This window comes from Cynocephalus volans, chromosome 3, assembly GCF_027409185.1.
Source record: "Cynocephalus volans isolate mCynVol1 chromosome 3, mCynVol1.pri, whole genome shotgun sequence".
Classification (NCBI taxonomy): domain Eukaryota; kingdom Metazoa; phylum Chordata; class Mammalia; order Dermoptera; family Cynocephalidae; genus Cynocephalus; species Cynocephalus volans.
This window is the reverse complement of record NC_084462.1, coordinates 150,851,672-150,869,926: the sequence shown is the minus strand read 5'-3', so window position 1 is coordinate 150,869,926 and position 18,255 is coordinate 150,851,672. Positions and strand designations below refer to the sequence as shown.

Below are 18,255 nucleotides of genomic sequence, written 5' to 3'. Positions count from 1 at the left end.
GGCTACATTTTTAATTAGGCTGAAGTTTCCACTGAAAAGGGGACATTTGAGCTAAAACCTGAAACAGGTGAGGGATCGAGTCATGTGGCTATACAGGGAGGAGCATTCCAGGCAGAGGGACCAGCAAAGGCCAGTTCCTAGAGGTAAGAGCGTGGTTGGCAAGTTCAAGGAGCAACAAGGATGGAGTGAGGTGGGGCGAGCAAAGTGGGGGAGGACGGCAGAGTTAATGGCGTGGTTTGGGGGGAAGGACAGACAGTGGAGGGCCTCGTAGGCAGTGTAAGGACTTTGTGTTTCGCTCTGAGTGACATGGGAGCCCTTGCAGAGTTTGAGCGGAGGAGCAACATGATCCAACTAAGTTTTAAAAGGATCCTCAACACGAATCCCAAGATTTCCACACCTGCCAGCCCCACTCTGGGTGGCCTCTGGGCTCCTGAATTTGGGTCCCTCGGGGGACACAGGAACATGTCTGAGTTTAGGCATCTCCCTTCCTTCAACAAAGGAATAAAATGAAAGACTCAAACCCACCAGCAACAGGAGTCTCACGGCTCAAAACTGGTCTCAGCAGCTGAACGTCTGAGCGCTGCAGCTAGCCTAGACATTTCTTTGAATTTCTTCTAACAAAACCCTCGCCAGAATCACTCCACGGTTCACCTTTCAAGTTTCCCAGCCACTGAGCCCTGGCCTCAGGCAGAGTTTGAAGTAAGCTATTTGATCATTCACTTGTTTCTCTGTCAGTCTCCAGACTGGAAAAAAAAAAAAGAAAGAAAAAGAAAACGGCCTCTGGATGCAGGGGAGATGTTAGTTTCCCAGCTTTCTAAGTCTTCACAGGAAACCGGCTTTGCCAAAGCTCCCTTCAGACTGAGACTGAGGACACAAAGGAGGTCACTTAGGCCCAAAATACATGAAAGGGGGTCAGAATGGAAGGGTCACTGCACCCCAGTTCCCAGAATTTACTCCTCCAAATGCCTGCCTGGAAATGGTTTCCAAGAGTAGGTTACAAGGGAGAAAATCCCACGCCCATTTCCACTCCGGTTGGCTTTGGGTTGAGATGAGGCCTGTTTTAAACTCCACTGCTCATCTGTTTTCCTAATCAGGGAGAGAGAGGAAAAGAGCCCTGCTCCTAATGTCTCAGAGACACAGACTGACTTTGATAACATCCCATGACATTTAGATGGCTTTGATAAAGGAGCTGCATATACCTATTAGATGTGTAGTCTCCTGGACAAAATCTGGAAGGCAGCATCCACCTCAGTTTTCCCACCTGTCAAATGGGTGGGATACCACCAGCCCTACTTACTGCCCAAGCAGTCTGGTCAGGATGGAAAAGGAAACAGTGGGAAAGGGCTCTGCCAGGGGCTGGCTCCACTGCAAGAGCAAGAACAGGCCGTAGTGTTTTACAGGCCACAAAGTACCTGCCCACACTCCTGGAGACCCCTGAATGGCTCTCCACCCTTCTTCACCTGGCTCTGTCTGGGAGGCTGCTCGTTTGGGTTGTGTCACTGGGCTTCCTCCTCTTGGGCTGACAGTTTTAGCCAGCAGGAAGCACCAGCAGGAGATGAGGGGAACTTGGGTGCCCCTCAGAGGGCTGCACATGCCCCAAGACCACAGTCCCACCAGGGGGCACTGTCTCCTCCATCCTTCAGACCTAGAGGTGGTTACAGTTCCTGGCAGTCACAACCCTGCACAGCACAACACTGTCCCTGTGGTTCCCTATATCTTGCCCACACTGTATAAATGGGCCCTGTAATAAACACCCACGTCAGGCGTGCCACCTGTACCCTGCCAGGACCCTGACTTGATCTAACCTCAATCTTACTGGCAGCCCTGGGAGAGAGGGACCTTCACTTCCTGTTTTTCAAATGAAAAAAACTGAGGTTCACAAGGCTGACCTACTTACCAGCCCACACATACTGGAGTCTGGAGCCTGGGGTGCAACCCCACCTGGGGACCATTCCACAGTGCTCTGTGGCCCTAGGCTGTGTGCAGAGAAGTGAGGGTGTGAGGGGCACCCTCTCCAGCTCCTGACTGAAGTTTTCACTCCGACCTCTGTCTCCTCCAGGGTGTGTACCCAGGCCATCTGACCCCATTGCTGATGTTTAACCCCCGCCTTTACACTGTGTAAGCTGTGGCCCGTGGCACAGCCTGTGTGTTCCTCCACACATGTCTAGACATTCAGCTCCCCTGAACACCCAAACCTCTTGGTTTAGCAGCCGTGTGGATCTGGGCTTAACCTTTCTGTGCCTTGGTTTTTTAATCAGAGAAATGGAGATCACAGTACTGACCTCAGAGGGTCTTTGTGAGGATTAAATGACTTACTATGTGTAAAGTCCCTAGAACATGGCCACGTGCATGGAAGTGCCTGGTCAGGGTTAACTATTATTATTATTGCCGTTGTTGCTGTTGTTATTTCTCAACTCACCAAAATTCTCTCCTCCCCAGATGTCCATCTGGGCATCATACTTTCCCAGGTGGTTAAACCAGGACTTGTCAATCACGAAGATTCCTCCAGCTATGACAGGCGTCCTGGGAGCAAGGAGAGAGAAGAGGCAACACATGAGCTGGGAAGTGAGAAGCCCCTCTAGCTGGCCTCAGGACCCAAGGCCATTTGCCCCCACATCCCCTGCTTGCACAGTCACTGGGTTAGGATGTCTGGCCACCTCCCTGGCCCCCCACAACTGTTCCCGTGGCCTCTGTCCTCTCTGTCCCCTGCAGGCAGAATCCAAAGGCCCAGGACAGAGTCAGCTTTAGATCATACAGCCTCAGGAGCCCTGTTGACTGACATAGGCTCCCAGAGCCTCTCAGGCCCCTGACCCAGGGAAGAAAGGGGTCTCCCCAGAGCCCACAGCAGCCCTGACCTTATGGGCTTGGTGGGGTCTGTCCGGGTCATCTTCTGCTCAAGAGGGATCTGCTCCCACTTGAAATGCAGGCTCCAGTCGAACCCTAAGGGACAGAGCAAAGTGAGGACAGGGATCAGGGACGAGCCTACTGGGGGATGCTCACCCCCCTCCCCCCTCTCCCCACCACAGAGTCTCCCTTGGTCAGAGCCTCACTTGCAGAGGGCCCTCAACTCTTCATGCAGTCATTCCTTCATCCAGAATGAGATGAGCCCCTGCCCTCATGGAGTTTACAATCTACTGCCTAAGACAAGGACCACAAAGGTAAATAAATGAAGGGATAACATGTCAAGTGGGTGAAAAGTGCTAAGAAAAAGAAAATAAAAGAGGGGTGCCCATTCTATTTCAGTAAGGGTAATCAGGATAGGCTCTCTGATGAGGTGATGTTTGTTTTTTGAGTAGAGACCTAAATGAAGGATAGATCCATGCAGATATCTGGGGAAAAGGACTTCCAGGCAGGGCAGCAGCAAGTGAAAAGGCCCTGTGGTGATTTCCCAAAGGGGAAATGTCTGGGTCCCTGCAGAATCCCACCAAACCCAAGATCTAACGAATGGCTGTGTTCATTTATTGTAAGTCCAGGCCACAAACAGGAAATCCCCTGGGCCCACCAGCTCCCAACAACAGATTTCCTAAAGCAGCACTGTCCAATAGAACTCCCTGCAGTGATGAAAATGCTTTGTCTGATATGGTAGCCACTGACCTCATGTGGCTATTGAGCACTTGAAATGTGGCAAGTACAACGAAGGAATTGAATTTTAAATTTTATTTAATTTTGATTAATTTAAATTTAAATAGCTAAATATAGCTATTGTCTACTGTATCGAACAGCATAGTGCTAGAGTCTAGACTAGAGCAGCCCAAAAGAATTATAATGCAAGCCATACACATAATCCACATATGTAATTTAAAAAATGTTCCTATGGTCCCATCAGAAAAACCCATAGGAAATTAGTTTGAATAAAACATTTTTAATGCAATATATCCAAAACATTATCATTTCAACATGTAATCAATGTAAAGAATTACTACTGAGATATTTTACATTCTGTCATGCTAAGTCTTAGAAACCTGTGTGTTTTTCATACTCACAGCACATCTCGATTCCAACTAGTCACTTTGTGAGACTAGCCACATGTCAAGAGCTCAATAGTCAGTGGGGCTATTAGCCACTGTATCACACAGCACAGGCCTTGATCATCTCCAGGGTGCACACTTTAGGAATTCATGTAAGGACAAGGACTCCCCCACCCCAACCCCAAGACAGCTGTCACATCATGGCCTCTGCCAGGACTTGTGGCCATGGTCCCTGGGCTGACAGCATTTGGGAAGTATGTGTCAATGTCTGGGGATAGGGAAATATGAGAGATCAGCCTGGCTCTGCCACTGATTGTGCCAGGAGCTTGCAACTGCCAGCTCTGGCCATTTGCCCCTAACCCCAGGGCTCTGCCCAAACCCTCCTCATTTTCTTTGGAAGGGGGGGGTGAGACTAGCACAGCTGGGAAGAGCACCAAGCCAGGGCTTTTGCCTGCCCTCATCTGCCTCTTTTCAGGCCTACAGCCCCTCCCCTGGGAGCAGAACCCACCTCCACGAAGGTCAGCAGATGCTGCAAGGTAGGCGAAATTGTCCAGACTGATGACATCAATGATGGGGCTCACCACGCGGGTGTGGTCCTAGGAGAGGAGATGCAAGATCAAGACGGTGTGACGCCAGGACTCTTTGCAAAAAACGGCCCAGTTGCCTTCTCTGAGGGAGGGTCTCTCTGAGACATGGGGCACTCAGTGTTTCCTTCTGGATGTGCCCAGGGCTGCCCCAGAGCCCAGGCAGGCTCCTGGGAGCTGTCTGGCATCACCACACCCGGGCTCCTGAAAGGCCCCACCTGGATCCCATGGACACAATATTTTCCTGGTCTCTTCTTCTCACATCCTTTTGAGCCCTGCTGGGATCTCACCTCCTCAGTAAAGCCTTTCCTGACTGCTGCAGGCTGAAGGATTTCTTCCTCTTTTAAGCTGCTCTCACAATCACAGTCTAGACAATTCCTGGGACCTTGATTCCTGGTGCTGCCTGAGCTGGCTCTTCTGTTTGGCTTGATCTGCTGTTTTGTTCATTGTCATTTATTATTGTACATGTTTGGGTTGAGTCTTCCCAACTGGACCACCAGCAGCTTGAGGGCTGGAACCCTATGGTCTCCATGTAAGCTGGGGGCCACTTGTCTCATGCCACGTCCACTCCAAGGTCAGACTTACCATTCCCTCCATCACTTCCCAGAACACAAATCCAACGCCAAAACGGTGGTCAGTTACGTTGATTTTACTGAGGTTTTTTGGGGTGGGAAGTGGTGATGGATTATGTTATATACCACATGCAAAACTTAATCACCCTTTATCAGCCCTCTCTGCTCTCTCTCTCCATGGAAGGACATGGAGCCTTTTCCTCTCTTCTCTTCCCCAACTCTGCTTTCAACTATCAAAATCCTCCTCTGTGACTAGGAATCCAGCTCTGCCCCTCAGCTCACATACCGTCTCAGTGTAACAAACGCCCAGAGGGGCTGCTCAGGGGAGACCACTGACGGTATTTCAGTGCTCCACGAGGACTTGCCTCATCCTTTCTATAGACTTTTTTTTACTGAGATATAATTCACATACCATAAAATTCACCATTTTAGATGTACTTTTTTTTTTGGGGGGGGGGTTGCCTGGCCAGTACAGGGATCTGAACCCATGACCTTGGTGTTAGAAGGCAAATTCACCATTTTTTTTTTTTTTTGTGTGTGTGTGTGTGTGTGACCAGCACTCAGCCAGGGAGTGCACTGGTCATTCCTATATAGGATCCGAACCCGCGGCAGGAGTGTTGCCGTGCTCCCAGCGCCGCACTCTCCCGAGTGCGCCACGGGCTCAGCCCCAAATTCACCATTTTAATGTTGACAATTCATTGGTTTTTAGCATATTCACAACCGTCATCACTATCTAGTTCCAGAACATTTTCATCATCCCAACACACAACCCTAATCTATTTTATATTTCTATGGATTTGCTTATTCTAGACGTTTTATATAAATGAAATCACTTTATATGTGGCCTTTTGTGACTGGCTTTCACTTCACATCAGGTTTTCAAAGTTCATTCATGTTGTGGCACATATCAGTACTTCCTTTCTTTTTATGGCTGGATAATCTGTTGCTTGAATACACCACGTTTTGTTTATCTATTCATCAGCCGGTAGGCATTTGTATTGTTTCTACCTTTTGGCTATTCTGAATAGTGTTGCTCTGAACACATGTGTACGAGTTTTTGTGTGGACCTATGTTTTCATTTCTCTTGGCTATACACCTAGCAGGGGAACTGCTGGGTCACACGGTAACTCTGTCTCGACGTGTGAGGAACTGCCAGACTGTCTTCCAAAGTGGCTGCCCCATTTTACATCCCCACCAGCTGTGTGTGAGGGCTCCTATCCATCCCCATCCTCGCCAGCACTTGCTATTATCCGCCTGTGTTACCACAGTCTTCCTAATAGGTATACAGTGGTATCTCATTATGGTTCTGAGTTGCTTTTCCCTAATGACTAATGATATTGAGCATCTTTTCATGGGCTTATTGGCTCTGCATATGTCTAACTTGAGGAAATGTCTACCCAAATCCTTTGCCCGTTTTTAAATTGGGTTGTATATCTTTTTATGGATAAGTTGTAATGGCCTCATCTTTTTCTGCCATCTGTCCCAATCCTCCCTGTTCTGGAGGGCAGCAAGCACATAGTAGGAGCCCTTCATCCACTCTTCTCTTAGAGAACACCACCCTCCCCTCCGTCCCTCCAGGGCTTCCCAGCCTGACCAAAAGCTCCCCCAGCACAGGACCTTGCCTCTCCCAGGAGAAAAACAGCATCCAGGATTTCATCCCATTTAATTCTCACAACAACCCAGTGGGAAAAATATAATTATTCCCATTTTTGGTTATTTTGTTGTTGTTGTTTTATAAAGAGGACCGGTAAGGGGGTCTTAACCCTTGACTTGGTGTTGTCAGCACCACGCTCTCCCAAGTGAGCCACGGGCCATCCCTATATGGGATCCGAACCCGTGGCCTTGGTGTTATTAGCACCACACTCTCCCAAGTGAGCCACGGGCCAGCCCCTAATTATTCCCATTTTTGGATGACAAAGCTCAATGAGGTGAAGTCACTCTGGGGGAAGCAGACCATATAGGCTTCCTATGATGCCTGCCCAACTTCAAACAGTGTTCCACATGCCCTCATGCCAGGAACACAGTGGCGAGTCCCAAAAGACACCAGCCACCTGAGAGACAGACCGGCTCACCTCCTTCACCCGCTGCAGCATGGGCTGCAGCCACTCGGTGTTCACTTCGCAGTGGCTGTCCAGAAAGGTGAGGACGGCAGCTGCGGCCACATCTGCCCCGCGGACTCGGGACCGGATCAGTCCTGCAATGGGGGTGCAATGGGTTGGTGCTGGGACTGAACCATTTTGCTTCCTTGCTGTCCCCCCAAAGTCCCAGAGCTCCCTGCCCCTTCAGGGACTGAGGTATCCTCTGAGTTATTGTGATTGGACTTTACTCTGTACTCCTGTTCATTTCCTCCCTCCCACTCTTTCTTCCTCTCTTTCTTCCTTTCATCTGTCCATTAACCATCATTACTCCAGGGTCACTCCCTGGGTGCCCTACTTGTGCCAGACACCGTTCTGGGCTCCAGGGACACACTGATAAGTCACAGTTTAGTGAGTAGAAATTGCAATAAAGTGTGGTTTGTTACTGAAGGAGAAACACAAAGCAAAACCTTTTCCACCTGGGAACCTCTGCCTGGTCCCTTCCAGCTGCACCACCATGTGTGACATGGAGAGAACCTTCTAGAATAGGGCAGACTCGAGTTTGTACGCCAGCCCTTTCACTCTCCTTGAGCATGTTCTTTAACCTCTCTGAGCTTCAGCTTTCTTATCTACAAGATTCAGAAAGATGATAATCCCTGCCTGTCAGGATCAAACCAGACAACAAGGAGAGAGGCTGGTGCCTGAGAGGCCTGTGTGTGTTGGATTCTGCTTTTCTTCACCCCCGTTCTCCAGCAGTCTCACCCACCACTCACGACCAGCAAAGAGTAACCTGGCTGGTGGCAGCTCCCTGCTCTGGGCTGGGACCTGCCTGGTCAGGAGAGAGAGGCCCAGCTGCTCCTGCCCCTGCCAGAGCAGCCATTTGTGCCCGGTGAGCTGTGGGGAAGGAAGGGCCTCATCCTAAGAGCTCTGAACATAAGTCGCTTCTTGGAGAGATTCCCTGGCCATACCTCTGCTCAGCACTCTGCCTTTATATAACTAGCCATCCATCTGTCCAAAAGCCCATCAGTCCCTTCCTTTTACTCCCTAGGCATCTATAAAGCATCTAATCATAAATTTACATCTGCTGTTGGCAAAACCCCAGGACAGCGTATTTCCACGCCTGACAGTATCTACAACCCAGTGGCCTGGGAGACATTTTTCTTTGGCCACTTCCATACCAGTTTGAAGGTCTCCCTCACCAACATCCTCGGGGCCCCCCGACTTAACTGGTCTTCCTTAAATATATCTATCACCTCTCTCTCTCTCTCTCTCTCTCTAAAACCTTCAGTGGCTCCCTGCTACCTGCCTTATCAAATCTAAACACTTTTCTCTGGCTTCCAAAGGTCTTCTGTCATCTCAATTCACTCCACCCATTCCCCCTACTGACCAGGTCTGGCTTCTCGCGGGAAGGGACTATAAGAACAGGGAGGTTAGAAGGCTGGCCTCTGGGTTGGACACCCCCAGGTTGGAATCCTGGTTCCTCTATTCATCACCCTGAGAAAATTACTGACCCTCCTTCAACCCCAGTTTTCTTATCTGCAACGCAGGACAATGGGCTGTTATGAGGCCTGAACATGAGAATATAGGCAAAGTGAATGCCTGGCACGGACGGGGTGAGCACTCAGGAAGAGGGGCTGGTAGGATTACACACGTTCTCATCCCTGACCAGTACCTGTGCTTGCAGGGTCCCTGAGGCTGGCCTGCCCTCCCTTGCTCCCTTCATCTGTCTCATGACACCTCTCCCATCCCCCACAGAGGCCGGTTCCTCTACAGAGCCCTCTCTGCTCGCTCCAGCTCTCCTCAGCGCCCTCTCCTCCAATCTCCACGTTATTCATACATAACTATAACTGTCCCATTGCTGCTGTGGATCCTGACCCTCAGCTACATAATAATCCTCTGAGGGTAGGGACCACGTTTTGTGCTTCTTTTGGGTCCCCTAGAGTGCCGTGCGCAATGCTATGCCATAGTGGGAGCTCCCAAACACCTCTGATTGGAAGTGCTTCATTCTTCCCTTTGTTTTTCTCAAAGCCTCATAGCCTGTCTCATTTAATCCTTCTAGTCATTTTGCAAGGCGTAAAGGGTACTATCATTATCACATTTCTCAAAAGAGAAAACTAAGGCAGCCAGAAGTAGAGCAACTCGCCTACACTTGTGCCATGATAGGGCTGACCTGGGAGAGAAGGAGAGGGTCTTCTGCAGACCCTGGTCCCAGCCACAGGAATGCAGCAGGGCCATGCTGGCTTGGTATGACATGGTGCCAAAAGAGAGTGGAGTCCAAAGGACTACACCAAGATGGGTCCATGGTGGGACCTGAGGTCAGGGGACTCACCTTCCCGCCGGTCATTGCGCAGGCACTTAACCTTGGGGATCCTGGTCAGGAGCAGACAGTCTTCAGCTGAGGGTGCACAGAAGGAAGGCAAGCTCATTCAGACATGGGCATCAGACCACAAGTGGTTTGGCTGCCATGGGAGCTGCCCAGGAGCTGTCCCATGCCAGGCCCAGGAAAGGTCTGGGGATGGGGAGGATTGAAGGGGTAGGGTCGTCATTACTGCCAAAAGATGGCCCAGCCCACAACTCCCAGGCCAGACTGAGGAATGCCTGTAGCTGTGGCATTTCCCCATTCCACCCAGGGAGCACCAGTGAGCACAACAATGGTTATCATCACAGCTCTCAAAGAGCTATATTGAAGGGACACTCTTCTGCGATGGCAGTTGTAAAAATGATGAATGTTGCTGATGTCATTTCATTTTTTTAAGTGTCATCTTAGTGTTGTCCCATCCAAAGCAACACTCTTCTTTCCCCTCTTTTGGCACCAGGGAACGGCCAGAGAGGGGTCCTAGAAAAGACTGAGGATCCTCACTGGGGGGCAGAGAGGTCAGTCTGTGATGGCCAGGACAACCTCAAGAGTGCTTGCCTCAGAATCCTGGGGAACCGGAGGTGAGGGTGGGGTAAGAAGGGGTGCAAAAAGGAAGGTGAACACTTACGATCAGAACTGAAGTCATCCACTAAAATGATCTCCTGGATCAAGTTGGCAGGAGTTCGGTTCAGGACACTGGAGCAGCACCAGGGACAGAGAAAGAGTCAGATTTAGAGACCACCTTCCATTTACCCCTCCCTGTGCTATGGGGCTCTTCTGCTGCCCAGCTCTGGGCCAGCACATTGGCCATGGGCAACTGCTTGCAAACCTCCTGGGCCCTGATCAGTGGCTGAGAAGCAGTGTGCCCCTCAGGCTCTTCGAAGGACATGGCTGCCTGGACCCTCAGGCACTAGGGACCAATCCCAAATGGGAGGGGCGAGGGGGGCGGTGCTGCCCTAGTTGAGTTGTCAAGGCAGGAGCTGCAGCTGCCTGAAGCTTAACAAGCCCTGCCCTGGGGCAGCCCAGGTGGGCCAGAGCTGCCTGCCTGCCCAGAGGTTGTGAGGCTTTTTCTGGCCTAAAAGGTCAGGAGGGGTGTTCTCAGGAAGCCCCTCCATTCCTTCCCTTCCACTCTTCCTCCACACCCTGAAAAGGGAAACCCAAGCTTCTTTAGTCCCCGGAATACCCCTGGCTACTCCTTTCCAAATCTTATTCTTGTCTAAGTTTATTGAGGAAACGGGGTAAGTGGGGGTTAAACTTGACCACAAGACCAAGCTTAGGAGGAAGACAGAAGGGGCACCTCTCTCATTCTCAAACAGGCACCTACTGGGCCAGCATCCACCCTCCCAAGGCCTCATGTCCATCTCTGCCTCACTCTGCTCCTGACCCCTGCATTTCTGCCCTCGTCGTGCAGACCTGACCTTATGTTTGGCTTCTGTGAACTTCTGGGTCTCCCTGACCCTCAGTCACAAGCCCCAGCTTCTCAGAAGGATGGACTCATCCTCCCAGTGCCCACTGGTAGGCACGCTGTCTGGCCACAGCCCCCAATCTCAATGTCCTCCCCTGCTAGAGGCTCCGCAGATGCCCCAAGGCCTTGGGGGGTAGCACCACTGAGATGAGGGTCCCATGGCTGGACTTGCCTCTTCACTGTGCGCAGGAGGGTGGAGCGGGCCTCATTGTGGAAGGTGATGATGACGCTGGTGGCCGGCAGGTCCAAGGAGTAGGATACGGATGGGCAACTGAAAAGGGAACAAGGAAGTAGGTCAGAGGCCAGTCTTGGGGGCATCTCAGGGCAGACTTGAGGCCTTTCTTTGTCCAGTCTGCTGCCCCCTAGAATACTTCTGTGAGACAGAGAAGGCAAGCCTGAAGCCAGGATGCAGGCCCCTGCCCCTCCACGCCCACACTCCATCCCACACTGGCCCAGCACCCAGTTGCCACCCAGCCTGGGGCCTCTTTACCAAAAACCTAGAGCACCCAGAGCTCCCCATCCACTGACGTGTTTAGGTGGGCTCCCCAGCGTGTACAGACACTGCAGAATCTAGCCCTGAACCAAACAGGCCAAGCGAGATAAAATGGAGGAGGAGAGAGGGAAAACACCTCTCTTTTGTCTTCTGATACATGGAGCTTCTTCATTCTCTTCCCCGAGCTCAGGACATTTGGTAGGATCTGGAGAGGAATCACCCCCTCCCTGCCCATCGGCATGGGCATCCCTCCCTCTCACTGCCCAGCACTAACAGCCAGGGGAGCAGCTTCCTCTGCTTCTCCGGGTCCTGGGTCTCCTGGAGGAAACAGGCCTCTGGGAAGGCACAAAGGCATCTCCCTCCACCTCTCCCACCCCAGCAGCTCTGGGCTCCACCATCTACAGATGCCACATTTTCGGCCCACTGGCTTTCCCCTCCTCCAGAAAGGGAATTAAAACAATCCATTGCTGCCAACTTCATCCCTGTCCTCTCTGCGAATGCTTCATTGGTGCTCCCGGGGGCCAGCTGGTAGCTGGTTTTCATAGCAATCATCTTTATTACAATTGCTCTCTGACTATTCCAGCAGTGACTATTTTTTCATTATGGCATTCATTCTACTGACAACAGCTTACAGTCCAAATTCCCAGGCCCATTTCCTGCCCTGCAGAGCATACCAGGTCAGACAGGCAGGAGTCCCATTAGCCTGGGACCCCCATGGGAGAAATCCTAAGAGGCTTTAAAATAATTCTCCTTGAGAGAGGATGTGGGGTAGTAGTGGGGGTGGGGGGACAGATTCTTCTTCTCCCCTGAGAAATCCTGCTTGCCAAGTGCCATGCTCCCAAGAGCCAGCTGATGGCGGGGGGCAGGAGTGGGCTAGGCTGGTTGAGATGGGGATGGGGTGTGCTGGGTGAGGTGGACACCTCCTGGGCTCCCCCTCCCAGCACTGACCTCCAAGGCCCAGCTCTCTGTCCTTGTCCCCCAGCCATCCGGTGCCCAGGAAGGAAGGAATCTGGATAACGCTGCCCATTCTCTCCCAGCAGGGGGCAAACCTACCCACACACCCTATCAGGCCCTCCGGCCCTCTCCTCCTTACATTTCTCTGGGATTTATATCTATGAGGAGGGGGATTTATTGGCTCCCAGGAGCCAAGAGTCTCTGAAGGGATTTGTCCCAAGCCCATATTTTCAGTTTGGCACTGGTGGGGTTTTCTTTGTGATCCAAGCAGGTCTGTCTTAAGTGATTACCTCCCTTTGCCGCCCTTGAGGGGGGCTTCCTAGATTGAGGTGGGACTGGGAACTAGCCTGACAGTTTGGAGTCCAGCAGAAACTGCACCTGGGGGGCTGAGAGGAAGAGGGAGGCTGACCGCAGCCTATCCCACTCCATCATGGGAGACCCTGCCCACCCAAGCCAGCACCTCCTTGCTCCCCATTATACACATATGCATGCACCCCACCACACGCACACACAGACACAAACCCTGATCCACCTGGGCCTTCTGAGAGGGCCTGGCAGCAGTATATGGCACCTCACCAACCCACCACTGCCTTAGATTTATAAAGTCTCACTTTAAAATGTACATAGCCCTAAGGGCAAGTCCCCTTTAAGTTTCTCAGTGAACACTTGAGAAAATTCAGAGTTGGGGGTGGGCTGAGAGGGTGGGCAGAGATTATCCAGACCAGGTCCTCAATTCACAGATTGGAGTCGCCAGACACTCTAGCCCCTGGGAACTAGGTTGGCCCTGGCTAGGCTGCCCATGGAAGGTTGCTGAGTGAAGGTACATAGACATAACCTCATCTGCAGCACAGGCAAACATGAGGGGAGACTGCCCCAGGACTAACTAAGAAAGAACTTCCGAGGCCTGGAAGTGGCCATTAGACTATGCAGGAGGCCTTGCCAAGTGACAGGACTATTGCCTTATTTGGTACATGAAAGGTTCCTGGAGGCTGACAGTGCTATGGGGACAGGACAGAGAGGTCAAGGTCTGGGGGTCCCCAGCCTTGCATCTTGCACAGGCCACCAAGCCCACTGGACTTCAGGCACCTCCACGAGTGACGAGCAAGGTGCTAGAACCAGGTCCCTCTGCACACTTATCTCACATACAGCCTTCGTGCTGTGGAGTAGCTGCTTCAGAAGTAAAAGCAATCTGGACTCCAGTCATTCTCACCTGCCCTCAAACCAGGACCAGGCAGAGCCCCACCTGCCTCTGAGTTCTGGTGGGGTCACCTGACGCAGCTCCTGTGGGTCCCCGAAAGCTGCAAGAACAGCAGGGATCAGGTCTTTCAGATGTCTGCATGAAGCACAGAAGAGGGCCCCTGAACTAGCTGGCATTGGCAAGGAACTTTCCCAGAGGAGAGGACACTGAGCCAAGTCCTGAAAGATACAGGTGGGGTAGGGGAGATGTGTTCAGGCAGAGGGAACAGCATGTGTGAAGAGGAGGAGAGGGGAGGAAAGAGGAGCATAGGATTGTGGGACCGTTACGTGCTAGGTGAAATGGTAGATGAGGCCAGGTCATGTGTGGCTGGGGGGCGTGCCTTGGCATAAGGAGCTCAGAGTGTTCCTGTAGGTGATGGCAGGAAGAGGAAAGACTGGAGGTGGTGCTCTTCCTCTAGAGGGGACACACAAGGACCTGAACCAATGAGGGGGGTTAGTGACTTGCCCAAGGTCAGTCACTTCAAGTGAGCTGAGTCAGAGCTGGGGTTAAATGGAGGCTTCCCTGAGCTGGTCTAGGACCTCTCCCACTTCGCAACACTGGGAGAACTAAGAACAAGACTGGGAAGCATGTCTGGGAGTTGCAGGAGGTGGGGCAGTGGGCAGGAGGGAAGGGATGTCAATGGGGTGGTGCACAGCACTCCACTGTTTGCACTGGGTGGGGCGGGGGTCCCATCCTCACCTCAGGCACCACCAGTAGGGTGCAATAAGAGCGCCTGGCTCACCTGACCCCTCGGGCCTCCCTGTGGTCCCCTGGCAGGTTACTCTTGCTGGGACGTCAGACTGAGGTGCTGAGGGGCCTCCCCGGCCCCGGCCCCAGCCCCAGCCGGGGGTTTCCTTGGCCTTCGCAGGCCCTCAGTAGGTCAATGAAATAAAGAGGAGTCAGGAAAGCAGCTGAGGGTGAGGGCTTTTAAAGGTCTAAATCACTAGACTGAGTCCAAGAAAATCTTCCCCATTTCTTAAATACACGTGACTAAAAGAAAACAAGCTAAACAATGTCGGCCTTTTCTCAACCTTTCTTTCTCTGTTGACAATGGCAGCCACACCTGTAATGGCGAGTGTCGCGGATGGGCCGGTCTGGGCTCAGCTTGTCGCTCTCCAGCTGGTTGAAGGCATGCTGCCTGTAGGGGTCCTCTCCGGCTTTCAGCTGCTTGGCCGACAGGTACGCCTTCTCATCGAAGCCTCTGGAGGGTGTTCCTGTCACCTGAGACAAAGGTCAGCATCAGAGGGGGCCACAAGCAAGAGGATTCCACCACATGGTGAGCGCTTGGTACTCACCAGCGGGAAGCCAACTGCATTAGCTCATTTGTACCTATCCTGACTCTCCGAGGAGGAGACCATTATCTCCCCCACTACACAGAAGAGGAATCTGAGGCTCAAAAGGCTTTTTAAAAAAGTGCCCAAGGTCAGAACTAGTAAGTCACAAGGTCTGGATTCAGACTGCTCATTCTGATCTACCTTTGCTGGATATGGAGAAGGTGAGACCTGGAGCACATTAGACTCCTAAGATGAGGTGTCCTCAGGGGACTACAAACCAGAAAGGAGCCTGCCGAGCACCCTGGATATCAAGTTTCCTGGGGATGGACTTGGGCCTAATGCTGGGCGAGGGATAGAAGAAGTGCCTGATCAGTAAAACACCAGGCCTGGACAAGCTGCTGTGGAGAGGACTGCCTGTCAGGACAAGCAAGCCCTCACAGGCTAATGTCTGGGCTGTCAGAGCCCATATGCACAATGATGCATCTTCTCAGGGACTTTTGCTTGCTGCTGAAATAGCCCCATGTCAGATCCACTGTGCCCACTGGCACTAAGTGCTGGGGAGTGATAGATGACAGACGCCACAGCCCAGCTTCCCTCCTCCTTAGCCATACCCTACCCTGTGCTCCCAGAGTCCCCAGTGAGAGACACTGGGAAAGGACACATCCGAGATGAATGGATGGATGTACGCATCCTGACATCTCATTACTTGAACCAAACTGCTGGCCGGATGCTCCCAGAGTGCCATGAAATATCATCAACTGTGCATGCATCTCAACTCCAGCCCTTCCACCCAACCAGTGGCCCCAGCCCTGAGAGGCAACAAGAAGGCAAGTGAGAACTGTCCCTTCACAGAACAAAGAGGGATGATCCCAGCAAGGCAGCTGGACCTGCGGGAGAGGGGACTGCTGTGTGGGGTGATCATGGGGACTGTGCCCCAGAAGCTCGGGGCCGCCATGTTTCCCTGAGAGTCCAGCCCCCGACTTCACTGGACAGGAATTGTGAAGGTCCAGGGAGCTCTCATCTCCTGAACTGCTGCCACTCTGTAGTGTTGAGCCTACACTAGTGTTGCTCTCCTGAGGGCAGGGCCAGGGAGATCTCCTTGTGTCCACCGGCCTAGCCACATGCTACACAAGATGCTCAGGGTGTGTATGTTCAGGATGACATGCTGCGGCTGCCGCTGCACTGTAATTCTGAGTTGGTGCCATGGCAGGGACTGAACAGATGTGGAAGAGCCCCCCATGGACTCAAAATCCATTTTAGGAAAGACAGGAGGCAAGAAAGAAGGGAGGGAGTGAGGAAGAGGGAGAATGTTCTGGCTTGAGCTCCAAGTTGCCAGAAGGATCCAAGCTGTCCAACACTGAGAGTGAGAATGAAAGGGATAGCGATCCTTTGTGTCCTTCCCACCCAGAAAAATAAAGTGCAAACTCTGCCTCCCACCCCTACCCCATCTTCCTCCCAGCTCCAGGTCAGAGAAACAGAAAGCAGCCTCCAGTCGATGGCCAAGGAGCTAAAATTGAAGAAAAACTGTGGAGAGATGATTTTCTTGAAGCTCCCAGAGGGAGAGTATGTCACTTAATAATCCTACAAGTCGGCTGTGGGAAATAACCATGTTTATTTATTTAGGACTTATGGCCACTCTGTGGGCTCAGGAAACCTCTGGATCCTCATCCCATACTCACTAATTGCCAAATAAACATTGATTGAGAGTCATCCATCTACCAGACACTGGGGCACCCTTGCAGGAGTTTCAAGGATCACCTGAGCATTCATTCATTTGTTGATGAATGCTTCACTTCACTCATTCACTCACTCACTCATTCATTCAACAAAGCTCTGCTAGGCACCTCCTTTGTGCCAGGAAAATGATGTCAGTTTCTGAGACTGTACCCCATCCCCAGTCTGCTGCCTTCCCACACCTCATTCAAAGCTTCCTCAGGGCCACAGAGACACTCAGTGGAAGAATATCTGCTCAGGCCAAGGTTCTACAGAGAACTTGCTCCCAGGGCCTCACAACTGAGTTAGACACCTCAAAGATGCCATCAGGAAAAGTCTGCTGTTCCCCCCACAGACCCATAGCCTCTGAGTCATCCAACCCTTCTCCAGGTAGCCCCAGGGTCTGGGGTTAGACCCTTTGCCTGTGAGACACTTGTGAAGAAGGGTGCCATGGAAACTCTAGGCCCAATCCCTCCCAGAGGTCTTAGCTATTCTTTCACAATGACCCAGTAGCCCCTCAGGTTTGGAACTGAAACATCAATTGGCCTTGAGTCAGCCAAGTGGAGGGGATACTGAGGAAGGGTAGGACGTGGCTCATGGTAATCCCATAACTTCTGCAGGGCTGTCACTTCCTCTCTCCTCAGTCCCTCCCTGGACTCACTCCAGTCACCACCCAGAGCTATTCCACCTCTGATAGCTCAACCCCAGTTCACATGTGCAGACCATAACTCATTTCCTTCCAGCTCCTGAACTCCTCCTTTTTCCATTAGTCCCATTCTTTACTCTTGAGACTTCCAGGCCTTTGAATATCCCATGAGTACCTCTAACTTGGCATCTCAATGCTAATTCCCCATTTGTACCCAAAGCAGCCGCTTCTCCTGTATTCCCTGTTACACAGACTGGTAGTTCCATCTCTGTCCTCCAAGCTACAAATCCAGGGTCATCCTTGATGTCCTTCCCTGTGCTCCACAGCCTGACTCAGACATCTGCCCTGTGTATCCCTAGATGGTGTCCCACAGGCATACCGCTAGCCTTAACTCAGCAAAGATTTATTGAAAAATCTATGTGCAAACACTGTGCAAGAGGCTGGGAATATGGATATAAACAAAAGGCAGAAGTAAAAAAAGGTCCCCAGAAGAGGAATCCAGGAATCTGGCCCCTTTCCTGCCCTGTCCATGCCAGGCATGGCTGTGGAGGATCATGGAGAAGAAAGTCCCAGCCTCAAACTTAGAGCATGGGCAGCTGGCAAACTGACCATGGAACCTCACCCCACCCCAACTCCAGCTGGGGCAGAAGTCTGGATGTGTTGCATGTACCCTGGGCTGGTGACCCAGTGAATGCTATTTCCCTTCTTCTAAAGGGGTATTGTACTGTGGCTATCCTGTTCTTCCATCCACAATGCTTACCAAGCATATCATTGAGGGAGTAAATGCATCATTTGGCACTCGGCTGCAGGACCAAGAGGAGCTATATCTGGACCAGCCTGAGAGATGAGATCCTGAGCTTGGAGCCACTGGATGGGACTGGCACTGCTGCCCTTTCTGGAGGGGGTGAGTGTACTCTG

General features: G+C 51.8%; 1 protein-coding gene across 1 annotated transcript in view; it reads right to left on the bottom strand.

The window, feature by feature from the left end:
- Positions 1–18,255, bottom strand: part of GALNT16 (polypeptide N-acetylgalactosaminyltransferase 16) — an 83,774-nt gene that overhangs the window by 15,003 nt on the left and 50,516 nt on the right. The window contains exons 2-9 of the mRNA XM_063089795.1: positions 14,768–14,925; positions 11,193–11,291; positions 10,184–10,251; positions 9,529–9,594; positions 7,197–7,318; positions 4,477–4,564; positions 2,856–2,940; positions 2,420–2,523 (exon numbers count right to left, since the gene is read on the bottom strand). Of these exons, the coding sequence (XP_062945865.1) occupies positions 2,420–2,523; positions 2,856–2,940; positions 4,477–4,564; positions 7,197–7,318; positions 9,529–9,594; positions 10,184–10,251; positions 11,193–11,291; positions 14,768–14,925 (790 nt within the window). The remainder of the gene's footprint in view (positions 1–2,419; positions 2,524–2,855; positions 2,941–4,476; positions 4,565–7,196; positions 7,319–9,528; positions 9,595–10,183; positions 10,252–11,192; positions 11,292–14,767; positions 14,926–18,255) is intronic.